Source organism: Melanerpes formicivorus, unplaced genomic scaffold (genome assembly GCF_026170545.1).
Source record: "Melanerpes formicivorus ecotype bairdi unplaced genomic scaffold, bMelFor1.0.p_v2 SCAF_14, whole genome shotgun sequence".
In the NCBI taxonomy this organism is placed as follows: domain Eukaryota; kingdom Metazoa; phylum Chordata; class Aves; order Piciformes; family Picidae; genus Melanerpes; species Melanerpes formicivorus.
In genome coordinates, this window is record NW_027142366.1 from 10,958,863 (window position 1) to 10,971,691 (window position 12,829).

The 12,829-nt window shown below is 62.6% G+C and overlaps 1 protein-coding gene across 1 annotated transcript; it reads right to left on the reverse strand.

Moving 5' to 3' along the window:
* Nucleotides 1-971: 971 nt before the first annotated feature.
* TFAP4 (transcription factor AP-4) lies at nucleotides 972-9,966 on the reverse strand. Its single transcript, XM_068146967.1, has 7 exons — nucleotides 9,741-9,966; nucleotides 5,415-5,580; nucleotides 4,791-4,889; nucleotides 4,186-4,356; nucleotides 3,798-3,935; nucleotides 2,472-2,630; nucleotides 972-2,370 (listed from the first exon to the last, which is right to left on the reverse strand). Exons 1-7 carry the CDS (start codon nucleotides 9,827-9,829, stop codon nucleotides 2,176-2,178), a joined length of 1,017 nt encoding a protein of 338 aa, XP_068003068.1. The 5' UTR covers nucleotides 9,830-9,966; the 3' UTR covers nucleotides 972-2,175.
* Between the last annotated feature and the right edge of the window lie 2,863 nt (nucleotides 9,967-12,829).

Below are 12,829 nucleotides of genomic sequence, written 5' to 3' on the forward strand. Positions count from 1 at the left end.
AGCTGGGTGTCCCAGGGCCAGTCTGGGGCCCTTTCAAGCTACACAGGTCACCAACTCCAGGTGACGCCACACACTCCATAGACAAGGGGACATAGCCCCTCCACCCTGGGGGTGCCCTCACCATCACTGGCCTGCACTGGCAGCATGGCACAGGGGATGGATATGGGCAGAGGCACGGGTCACCAGGTTCTGTCACCCTCACTTGGGACATCCCACCCAATTGCTGCCCCAAAGCCTGTCTGTGGCAGTGACCCCTGAGCTCTACCATTGAGAGTCGCTTTTGGGAGGCCAAGATCCAGCTTTCTACTGGGGAAGGGGCCAAGCTGGGAGAACAGCACTCCCCTCAAGAGTGGGAGCAAGGGGAGCCCCTGCCCCCTCGATGGCAGGGAGGGGACAATGGCATGGGGGACAGGCATTGGCTAGGCACTGTGGGCAAGCACAGTGTGGAAGCAGGAGAGCCCCATGGCTGAGGGGGATGTCCAGAGGTGGATGCCCACCCTCAAATAGCTAGAGAGACGGCTGCCTCTATCTCAAATGCCCCTATGGAATGCCACGGAGAGCTGGGTGCCCCCACTAAGCCATGGTCACAGCCCCACCCTGGGGCACCACAGGCACAGGACCACAAAGCCTGCCCCTGCCCCCCCCGCCCAAGCCCAGCAGCCTCACTCAAACCAGTGCCACCCTCCCAGTGACAAGCTGAGCCCCGATGTGCCTGTGGCACGTGTGGGCAGCACTGACAGGGCTGAGCCTTTAAATAGAGCCCAGCTGCTCAGCAGGGAACCTCGCTGGGGCCAGCATCCCTCTGCCTGCACCTCCTGCTTGCCATTCCCAGCGCGGGCAGCACCTCCCTGGCCTCCCCACAAGCCCCAGCCTCCCCCCCCTCTCCCTCCCCCCACAAGCCCCCAGGGGCTGGACCGCTCCCCCCACCCCCACCCCTCCCCCCCGAAGGTTGAGACTAGGACCGAGCTTCTAAAAAACCAAGTACAAACTTTATTTTGTTTCTTTACAAAGGCACGAGCCTCTTTTTTTTTTTTCCACTTTCTTAACAAAATAGAATAGCTTCTCAATCAACACAAAGACCTGAAAATCGTTTTAAAAAAAACAAAAAAAAACCAAAAAAAAACCAAAAACAATTACAAAACAAAATAAAGGGCAAGGAACCGAAGGAACAGCTGCAGCCGGAGGGAGGGGACCTACCGAATACCACCGAGGCTCTACACACGACTGGCCTAAAACCCTACAGCCGGGCAGGGGGCAGCAGGGAGCAGGATGGGGAGGGGAGGCAGGGGAGGGGGTGGGGGGACACGCACACAGAACGGGACCCCCCCCCCCCGCCCCCCACCCCCACCCCCCCCCACGCCAGACCCAAGCGACACAATCAGGAAAAGCTCTTTGGAGTTGACGGACCCTGCAAACCGGATTAAGTGCTTAAAGGAGGCCGGGGGGGGGGGCGGGGGAGTGAGATGGGGGAGGCAGGGACGGAGGGGGGGAGCAGAAGGGTAGCCCCCAAACCCCCATCCCCATGCTGAAGAGGTGGGTGGTGGAAATGCCAGGGGGGGTGGCGCGTGCCAACCCCCCTGCCTGTGCTCCAGTGGCATAATCCCAGGATTCAGACTCTGCAAAGGGTTTTTTTTTCCTGCCCCACAGAAGGTTGTGGGAGCTGTGGTGGAGCTGGTTGCACCCCAAGGGTGGGGGTCCCTGTCCCACCTTTGCTGTTATGTCACTTGGTGTCTTCCCCCCTGCTTAAAACCCAACATTTAATTAAAACATAAACAACAAAACAACACAAAAGAAGAGGAAAAGACAAATTAAGATCCCAACTGAAGGCCCTGTCCCAAGGGGCTGCCATTGGGAGCATGGGGGCTGCTGCTGGCCTGGCAGGACTCCCTGTGGGCTAGTGGGGGGTGCTGATAAAACGAGATGGGGAAGCTGCGACACACCACCCCCCCGCCCCTAACACCCCCTCACCACCATTCTGCTGCACCCCAGGTCCCCCTTGAGAGCTGAAGGGTGACCTTTGCCTGCTTCTAGCGCTCTGCTTTACAGTATTGGAGAAAGGTCATAAAAGAGACCCAAATCGCCTTGTATTTTGTAAAAATTTCAGCATATTCTCTGACGTTTCCCTCCCCTCCCCCCCCCGCCCCGCTCCCCTCCCCAGCTGCCGGCCGGGGGGTGTCAGGGCAGCTCCCCGTCCCCCGAGGGCTCTTCTTTGCTCTGGTCCATGGAGTCACTGTCGTTGCCCTCGGTGTCGGAGGCGGTGTCGGAGGCGGAGGGCTCGGGGCAGGCGCGCGCCGGCGTCACGATGACCGCGCGTCTCTGCTCCTCTTCCTGCAGCTGCTTCTCCTGCGTGCCCTCGATGTGCTGGATCGCCTGCCGAGGCAGCCACCGGCCGTCAGCGCCCCCTGCCCCCAGCTCTCAGGGACCCTCCCCAAGCCTCCCTCTGCCCCCGGCCGCGCCGCTCTCCCCCTTACCTGAACGATGGTGTCCAGGTTTTGCCGGGACGTGGAGACCGTGTTGATGACCGAGGACGGGCCCATGGTGACCACGGTGACGTGATGGGAGGGAGGCGGCGCTGGAACGATCACGGTGGGGTGGTGGGTGGGTGCTGGGGGAGCATGTGATGGCAGGAGCTGGGGAAGAGAAACGTACCCCACCCTGGTGAGCAGGAACCTGGGCACAGTGGCAGTGGAGAGAGCATCACATTTGTCTGGAGAGCCCAGACTCCTTTGAGCCCAGAGCCCAGCTGCTCCAGCTCACCCATCCCAGATGGACGCCAGAGGACACCAGCTGAAAGCTGCTGTCACCTTAGCTTTGGCACAACGGAACGTGACGGGTTCCCACATCCCACAAAGGCAAGGATTTGGGCTTTGAAGGTGGCAGAGGTGAGTGCCAGCCCTCCCAGTGCCCTGGCCTGCGGGGCTGGGAAGGTGCCACACCCCTCCGAGATTCCCGAGGAAACAGCGGATGGGAAGAGCTGCCCAGGCAGGAGGCTACGCAGAGTTCACCTAAAAATAGTCTGCACTTCCCTGGGAGGTGGCCGGCAGGGACACTGCGGGGATGCAGCCCTGCAGAGCCAAACGAGGCAGGAAGCTGTTCTTTCTCCCTCCCTTGGAACCTCCCCAGGCCAGCATGGCCTGGGCTGAGCTGGAGGGTGGCAGCAAGCAAGGACAGGGTGTGGGCACCGTGCTCCTTCTCACTGCACCAGACTGGAGTAAGACTTCCTAACCAAATGCAACTGTGCCAGGGAAAAAGGCTGAAGGGCTCCTGTCTACACAGTCCTGCCACATCTACCCATCAGTGCCATGTGCCAGCTCACCTGCTCCCTTTTCCCAGCCTGGCAGGTGGCAGAGAGCTGTATGGAGGCCCCCAAAACTCAGTGGAGGCTCCAGCATGGGGAGTATCAGTCGCTGGCAGTGCTATTGTGACTGCTTGCATCACCCACAGATGGCACAGATGCCCATCCATCACTCAAGGACAAGTGAATGTGTCCAGTGGGAGCCAGAGCAGACCACAACTCACCCCAAAGTGGGGGCTGTGCTCCACTCATGCTCAGTGTGGAGAGCTCAGCAGGAAGGGACACAGCACTGTGGAGAGGGGGCGAGTTGGATATGGCCACATGCAGCGCCTCCTGGCATAGCCTTGGAAATGAGGGGCTTGCTCGTGTCAAGCTGAATCCCTGCCTGCCAGAAAATGACCTTACCCATGCAAAGATTTTGGCACCAGGGAACAGAGCCACTCAGAAGTCCCCATGGGTGGGTCATGGCCAGGATGGGCGGAGACAGCACTGGCACACTCACCTGGGTTCGGATCTGCTGCTCACGCTCTAGCTTCTCTTGGTGCAGCAACCTCACCTGCTCCTGCTGCTGCTGGAGCTGCACTTGCTGAGCGATCACCTTCAGCTTCTCAGGGTACATGTGGGCCTCCAAAGAGCGAACCTGCCAGCCAAGAAAGCCCTGACGTCAACAGGGAGCCCAGATGGCTCCTGCAGCGGCCCCACTGACCCCACGGGGTGGACACAGGAGAGCCAAGGGGTCCATGACCAAGCCTGGGAGTGGAGGTGGGCAGAGCAGATGGCTGGCGCCCCCTCAGCGCTGGTGTCCCCGGGGGATCCCCACTAGAGGGCGAGCCTGCCCCGTGCATGGCCAGCGCCGTGCAGCAGCAGGATCCGGCCCGCGGGGGCCTCACCTGCTCCTCCAGCATCATGCGGACCGAGCGCTCCTTGTCCAGCTGCTGCCGGAGCTCGATCATCTCCCGCCGCAGGTCCTCGGCCTTCTCGTCCTCCCAGATGTCCGGCGAGCCGATCCCCTCATCCTTGTCTTCTGCTCGTCGCCGTTTTGGGGAGGAGCCGCTGAACTCCTGCCACCAGGAGGTCACGTCAGGGAACAAGGATCAGATCTGATTCTCTCCCCACCATCTGGATCACGTCTGGGTGATGCCACCCCTTCAGACACCCCTCCCTGAAGGGCAGGGGCTCCCCAGGGATGCGGGCAGCACAGGGTGTCAACATCTGGGGACAGACAGGGCTCCTGCGTCCCACATGCGACCACCCTTCTGGTCCTCACCCCGCCAAGCCTAGAGCAAGCTCACTTCTCACATCATCACACCCAGGACAGTTCAGCCCAGAGCCAGAGCTGCTGCCAGGCCATATCCTGAAACCTCAAATGGAAAATAGGAACCCTGCCTTGCCAGGAGGGTACAAAACATCTCCACCCCAAGGAGATCTCCAGCCCAACCCCAAGGGACAGCGCTGACATGCCCTCCCCAGCCAGCCAGGGCTGTCCCAGCAGTACCTGGATGAACCGCTTGAGCTGGGTGTTCTGCTGCAGTAGCCGAGTCTTCTCCTGCTCCAGGGAGAAGATGTACTCAGCCGTCTGCTGGAGGATGGCCGCCTGTGGGAGAGTCAGGATGGGCACACTGAGGCAGGAGAGATGCCCACATTCCCCCAAGCCCTACTCCTGCCAGCTCCCTGCTCAGAAGGCAGTAGCACCATTCCTTGCCCAGCCCTGGTGCCCCCATCCATGACCTGCTTCTCCAGCAGATCTCCCCAGGGATTTCCACCGTGGTGAACCTCCAGTCCACCCATCTTGGGAACCCAACTGGCTGCCAAGCACCATCTCCTCAACCCACTCCCCTCCGCAGCAGGGCCACCTCATCTGCCAGGCACACATGCCAGCCCTGCTCCCAGGCTGCTGGGTGCTATCACACGTGTACAACCTGTCCCAGGGCACCAGGTTTGTGATGCACACCCACTCCCACCAGGAAGTCTCCCCAGTAGAGACCTCTACCACTGAGGTCACATGCAAACACTCCTGATTACGCTCACAGCCCTCTCCTGCCCGACAAGTGATGCTGAAAACCATGCACAGGCCTACCACCAGCCCCCTGCATCACCGTGGCCCTGGTGACCTGCTCACCTTGCTGAGCTTCTCCCCGTCCGTGTGTGGGATGAGGGTTTTCAGAGACTGGAAGCCAGCATTGATGCTCTGCATCCGCCGTCTCTCGTTGCTGTTAGCAATTTCCCTCCGTATCCGCCGCTCCTGGTCCCGCTGAGTCTCGGGAGTCAATGGGATGTTGGCCAAGCTGTGGGAGAGGCATGAGGTTAGGAAGGAGGGGTCTGCACCCCTGCCACCAGCTCACCCCCACCGTGTCCCCACCCTTGCTTTGCAATGACTATGCCAAAGGGATGGGAAACACAAGAAGGGATGGCGACTGCAGCACTGGCGAGCACAGAAGCGGGTGGGTTTCTCCAGCCCTGGATCCGAGGCTCTGGAGGATGCACTGACCAAAGGGTGGCCCCCACAGCAGCCACCATTTCTGCTGGGCTTGAACATGGGCTGCCCGATGCCAGCACCAAGCTGGAGCACAGAGAGCAGAGGGGACAGCAGGGACCCCCAGGCAGGCAAGGGAGGCTGCAGGCTGGCCGGCTGGGTCCCCACGGGGCCGGCCAGCGTGTGTGGCCCCGGGAAGGCAGCTCCCTCCTTCCCGCCCTGCTGATGGCTTCCAGATGACAGCTCCCAGCAGAGAAGCCCCTGTCCCACCCCAAGCCACAGCTCCTGCCTTGCTTCCTGCCACCGCCTCCTCGCCCCCCACACCCTCACCCCACAGATGGGCCGGGAAATGCTCCTCCAGAGCTGACAACACAAAGTGGGGATGGTGGTGGGGAGGGCTCCAGACAGCCAAGGCAAACACCTTGGGTCCAGGACACCAGCCCCATAAGCAAAGGCTACCACTGTGGGGGTCCAGCTTCTTCCCCTACCCCCACTTCTTTCCCAGATGGCCCAGAGTGACCAAATCTCAACAAGGGTTTTGGGGCCACGGGGCTGGTGAGCCCACAGGGCAGTGACCAGCACTGGGAATCAAAAAGCCAAGTGCCAGAACACCAAACCAAGGGCACTGCCACACCGCCAGCCGTGTCACCTCCCCGCTGCTGCCAGCAGCAGCTCTCGCTGGGATGCAGGTGAGCACCCAGAGGCTGCCAGTCAGGCCACCAGCAGTGCCAGCGAGGCACCAAAGACTAAACACAAGGGCTGGGCTGTGGCAAGAGGCGAGATAAGACAGGCTGCAGCCTCCTGCCCAGGTGCCCAGGGATGGGGAGATGGGACCAGCTCATCCTGCATTGTGGCAGTGCCAGGCAGGAAAGCAAAACCTGGCATCCTGCCTTCCCAGAGGATCCATGGAGATGTGGGAGCTCAGGAGTCTAAGTGGCAAACCAAGCCCTGCTCATGTCCCACACAGCGCTTGGAGCCTCCCAAGACACCCGTCACCTGGTGAACGGGGAATGCACTGCATCCCACGGGGATGGGAAAGGATCCCAGATCTTCCTAGAGTGATGGGGAAGAATCCTGTCTCATCCCAAGGGGATGCAGAAAGATCCCAAATCATCCTAGAGCTATGTAGAAAGATCCCAGTGTATCCCAGGGAGATGGGAAAGGATCCCAGCTCATGCTAGAGGGATTGGGAAGAATCCCATCTCATCCCAAAGAGATGAAGAAGGATGCCAGCACATCTCTGGGGGACAGTGAAATAGCTCACCCCATGGGGATGGGGAATGATCCCAGCACCTCCCTGGGGAATCAGAAAGGATCCCAGATCAGCCCAGGGCAATAGGGAAGGATCCTAGCTCATCCCAAGGGGATGCAGAACGATCCCAGCTTGTCCTAGAGCTATGTAGAAGGATCCCGGGAAGATGAGGAAGGATCCCAGCTCAGCCCACAGGGACAGATGACATTTGTCTCCAGCTGCCAAGGCAGTGTTCCAGTGCAGGCTGATGCTGAGTGCCGAGTGCCCACAGGATCTCTCCTGTGCAGCTCCCAGCTGGTGTCCTGGGGCATACAGAGATGGGATGGGTGCCCTGGGGGAACGTCTGGAGCTGGGATGGGTGCCTGGCAATCTGCCCTAACTCACAGAGAGCAGCCTTTTGGCCTGTAGACCAAGAGCTGCCTGCTGTGGGTTAGTGCCACAGGGCTCCTAATCCTATCTGGCAGTGTCCATCACTCCCCTCCCTGCTCCAAAAACCACCCCAAACTTGTCCCCAAAACATGCCAAACCCCAGGAGGTCTTGGGGATAGGCAGGGTCTGTCCCGTCTCCCAGCAGTGAAAGTTGGTGGGGCTGGGGAGACGGCCAGAGCACTGCTCCAGGATGCTGGACCACCACTGGTGGGTATGTGAGGGGAAGGGGATGGAGAGGCCCAGGACCAGGCAGCACGGAAGTGGTTTCTTAAATACCAGGGAAAGAGGAAGAGGCTGCTTCCTCGCAAGCAGACCTCCTGCAACCTGCCCCAGCTGCTCTTCCTGGGAAGACCTGAGAAGTGACAGCGAAATATGGAAAGCGGGGGGGGGGGGGAACCTGGATTCAGATGCTGGCCTGATACCCAGTACTGCCAAGAATGGAGCAGCACAGAGGCAAGGGCAGCAGGTGGCACCCACTGGAGCCCCACTGCAGGGAAGAAACCCCTGGAGTGTTGGTGCCATGGGATTTGGGGTTGGCAAGCAGAATTTGGTCCTTGTTGTCTCAGTGGTGCATCAGCTCCAGACATGGCCCAGTGGGCACCTCACAGTCACCCAGACCTCGAAGGAAACAAATCCACAGGGGTATTGGAGCTGGCCTGGGGAGGAGGTTCGGGGCTTGGCAGGCCCATAGCGGATGCCTTACTCTGCCCACAACTCATGCCATGGTTCACGCCGGTGGGCAGTGGCAGCACAGCCATACAGGCAGATGCCACTTGCTACCCCAGCTTGCAGGTAGCATGTTTCCAAGTTCCTTGAAGTCATAGGGAGTGTGCCCCAAGTTCACAAGAAGGGTATCCCCACACCTGCACACAAAGTATCCCCAAGCTTGCAGGAAAAGCATCCCTGAGCCCACTAAGCTTGCAGACAGGCAGCCTCAAAGCTGGGTTCACAGGCAAGAGTTGTCCCCGAGCACCCCAAGCTTGCAGACAGGAGCTTCCCCAGCTCCGGCAGCTTGCAGGCAGGGTGACCCCCAGCACTCTAAACTCACAGGAAAAGTGATCCCCAGCACACCAAGCTCACAGGCAGGGTGTCCCTGAGCTGAAGCATCCTAGAGCTCAGGATGATGGAAAGGCAGCGAGGTTCCCCCAGAGCTCTGCCCCGCACTGGGGTCAGCTGTGGGACTGCGCAGCTCCCTAGCCAGAGGCAATACGTCCACATGCCCCTGCCCTAGGTGCTGGCTTTCCCACTCAGGCCACAGGCCTACATCCACCTGCAGTGACTAACATAGGGGTCCCCGGTGATGCCATCCCACTGCCCTGGATCCCTGCATCACCATCGCACCCCCCTCCAAGGTCCTCAGCTGTGGGCAGCCCCCGAACATCATCTGGACGCAGCCCCCCCGCCAGGTGAGCCGGCGGAGCAGGACCGGGGGTACCCGATGGGGCGGGAAGGGCATGCGGCCGTGAGCTGCCCCACACGTGAGGCGGGGCCTGGCTGCCGGGGGCTGCCCCGCGGCGGAGGTGGGCCCCGAGGGGATGCGGCTGCCCCCCGGGGGCTCCGGGATCAGCCCGCAGGGCCCCAGGCGCGGCAGAGCCCGGCCGCCGAGGCCCGCCCCGCAGCCGGGGGCTCCCCGCGCCTCCTCCCCGGGCCCGCAGCGCCGACAACCACCCCGCGTGGTCCCGGGGGGCCCCCCACGCGTGCTGGGGCCCGCCCGCCCGCCAGGCCCCGAGCGACCCCCGCAGCAGCCCCGGGGCCCCAGCGACAGCCCCGGACGGGGTGGGGAGGGCGGGGGGGGTCACCCCCCACCGCGATCGTTCGGTGCTGCCCTCTCCGCAGCGTCCCCGGGCTTTGTGCCGCCGCCTTCCCGCACTACATGTCCCGGCAGCCCCGGCCGCGACCCGCCTCCTCCGGGAGGGCTGCAGAGTCACGGCCAGGCCCAGCAGTAAACACACACCCCCCCTCACACACCCCGCCGGACCCCCCTCACCCCTTTAAACTCCCACACCCCCCAATAGCCCTCACCCCCCCAGAGCCTGGAGGGGCAGCGGCGAGGGCCACCCCCGTCCCGTCTCGTCCCGCCCCGGCCCCGGCTGCCCGCCCGGCCCCATGTGCGCGGCCGAGACCACGTGCGGGCGGCGGGGCTGCGGCGGCCGCGCTGCGCTTCCCCCCCCCCGCTCCCCTCAATTCACCCCCCCATCAATGCACCCCCCCAAAAACACCCCCAGATCCGCGGGGATCGGTGCTCCCCGCGCCGAGGCGGGCTCCCCGCCGCCCTCCCCCCGTGTCCCCACCTGCAGAGCCCGCCGATGACCTCCTTCTCGGATTTCCTGAAGTGCTGCAGCGACGGCACCTTCTGCGCCGGCACCATGAAGTACTCCATGCCGGGGGGGGGAGGCCCGGCTCCGGCCCTGGCTCTGGCTCCGGCTCCGGCTCCGGCCCCTGCCCCGGCTCCGGCTCCAGCGGCCTGTGCCTGCGGCTCAAGGCGGGAAACAGCTGGTGCGAGCGCGGCTCCCGCCCGCCGCCTCCCCCCGCCCGCCCGCCCCGGCGGCGCCGCCCCCGCCCCCGCCAGCCACCGGCCGGTAAACAAAGGGCGGCGGGGAGCGGGAGAGGAGCGAGACCGACCCGCCCTGCGGGGCCACGGCGACAGGGCTGGGGCTTGGGGGGTCTTGTCCCGTCCCATCCTGACCCGACCTGTCCTGTCCCCATCCCGTTCTGTTCCCATCCCACCCTGCCCTAGCCCCGTCCTAACCTATCCCATCACATCCTATCTTGCCCTATCGCATCCTGCCCTGTCTTGTCCCGATGCCTTCCTATCCCATCCGACACTGTCCCCATCCAATCCTGTCCTACCTGTACTGACCTATTCTGTCCCCATCCTGCCCTATCCCATCCTGTCCTATCTTATGCCATCCTGACCTGTCCCTATCACATCCTGTCCCATCCTACCCTGACCTGTCTTGTCCCCATCCCATCATGGCCTGTTCCCATTCCACCTTATCCCATCCTATCCTATACCATCCCATCCTATCCTATCAATTCTGATCTGTCACTGTCCCTATCCCATCCTATGCCATCCTGTCCTGGTCTGGCCTGTCCCCATCCCACCCCATCCCATTTTGCCCTATACCATCTTGCCATGTCCCATCCTACCCTATCCAATCCCAACCTATCCTATCCTGTGCCATCCTACCCATCCCATCCAATCCTGACCTGTCCCATCCTCATCCCATCCTACCTCATTCCATCCTGCCCTAGCCTCATCCTACACTATCCTATCTTAACCTGTCTTGGCCCAATCCTGTCCTCATCCCATCTGCCTGTCCCTCTCCTATCCTATCCTGCATCATCCCTTCTAACCCTGTCCCACTCTACCCTATCCTATCCCACTCCATCCTCACCATCTCCATCATATCTTATTCCATCTCATCCTATCCTGACCCATATTCTTCCAATTCTATCCTGTCCTGTCCCTATTTTATTCCATCCTGTCCAGACTCCTCTAATCCTGTCCCATTCTGGCCCCTTCCTGGGGCTCTGGGGGCTGACAGAGGGGCTCTGGGGACTGGGAGGAGGCTTTGGAGGCTGATAGGGGAGCTGGCAGGGGTCATGGGTCTCACAGCAGTCTCGAGGTTCAGGGGGCTGGCTGCATGACTTTGGGGACTGGCAGGGGATCACAGGGCTGACAGGAGCTGTGCAGGATCTGAGGGACAACCCCCTCCAAGCCCAACCTCCCTCCCCACCCCCGCCCCAGTCCAACCTTCCCCCCCAGCATTGTCTGCTTGGAGCCAGGGCCAGCTGGGGACACCACAGCAGGGATACAACAAACCACTGGTGGCACGTGTGGGTCCTGGTGCTGGCCTGTCACCCTGGGTGGGCAGGACTTGTCCCTGCAGAGTGCATGGGGCTTGTGTGTGTGGTGCCATGTCCTGTCCCCCCTCCTGTCCTGAGCCCCCAGCCCAACCCTCTGGCAGCTGGCCAGACAGGTTCTGCCTGTCCCCGGCCTGTCCCCAGCCCAGGGGCCCCTGCCCATCCCTCTGCAGAGGGACTTGCTGCCGGGGGGCTGCTCCATGGTGTCACCCCGTGGCGTGTCCTTCCTGCTGTGTCCCCCCGTTCAGCCCCAGCTGGCCAAGCAGCTGGCAGAATTCCCAACGCCGTGCCTGCGCGTGGCAGGGGACAGGGGTATTCCTGTGGTGGAGGTAGGGATGTGTCCCACATCTTGTGGAGATTGGGATGGGGACATCAAGGTGACGTTTGAAGGGAAGCCAGGCTGGGGACACTGAGACACCTTGCCATTGCCACATGTCACTGCCCCCACTGAGGCATTGAAGACCCCCCCCCCCCCCCCCCCCCCGCCGCAGATCAGCCTGTTTCCGTTTTGGGGGAGGAAGCAGAGATATTTGGGTTCACTCCCCTTCCATTTGGGGGAAAAAAACAAAACCAAAAACACAAAGAAGGGAATAAAGGCTGAAAAGGTGGTGGCAGCACTCGCCCTGAGGCACTCCTAGGACACAACGCCCCCCCCCCCTCATAAAAAAGAAACAAATTACGGGTGGAGGGCTGGTGTCAGCCACCGCGTGGGCCAGCGCTGTCCCGCCTTCGTGCCCCCCCTCCTTGAGGCTGTTTGGGTCACAGCAGCTCCCCACACCAATTCCCTCCGCGGGTGGGGCGTGCCCCGGCCACCCGCGTGGGCCGCTGTCCCCCCACCATCTGCGGGCCCGGGGAGGGAGTCCCGTGTCTGTTCCCTCCCCCCGGGCCGGTGCGGGCTGCAGCATCCGGGCCGGCCCCGCCACATCCTGCCGCCGGAAGGAGCCGCGGCCCCGGGACAACCCCCCCCCGCGCCCCCCCCGGTGACGTCATGCGGAGGCCCCCGCCAGGCGTGACGCCAGCAACGCGGCGTGACGTCACGCCGCTCCTAACGGGAGGGGGGTCCCCCCCGCACACCCCATTGTGACACCACCACCCCCCGTCCCGGTGCATTGGGCGGGGGGCATCGCTCCCGTGGGTGTTCCCCCTCTGCTTCCGCCGGTCCTGGGGGTCCCCGCCCCGCCACGTCCCCGGGGGGGACACATACAGACACTGCGGGGGGTGCATAGACACACCCGGCGGGGGACAAGGACACACCCGGGTGGGAGAAGCACGGACGCATAAAGAGGGGGGGTCACAGGCACATGGGGGAACGACACGGACGCACCAGGGGGTACCTAGGGACGGGGGGGGTTAAAGGACACAACGAGGGGTACATCGTGTGGGGGGAAGATAGACACACTGGGGGGGCTGACGGGGACACGGACACACCGCGGGGGGGTTGTCTCGGCTCTGCCGCAGCGCCGGGGTGACCTTGCGCAGGGAGGGGGGGATGTCCCTGTGTGTCCCCCCTGGG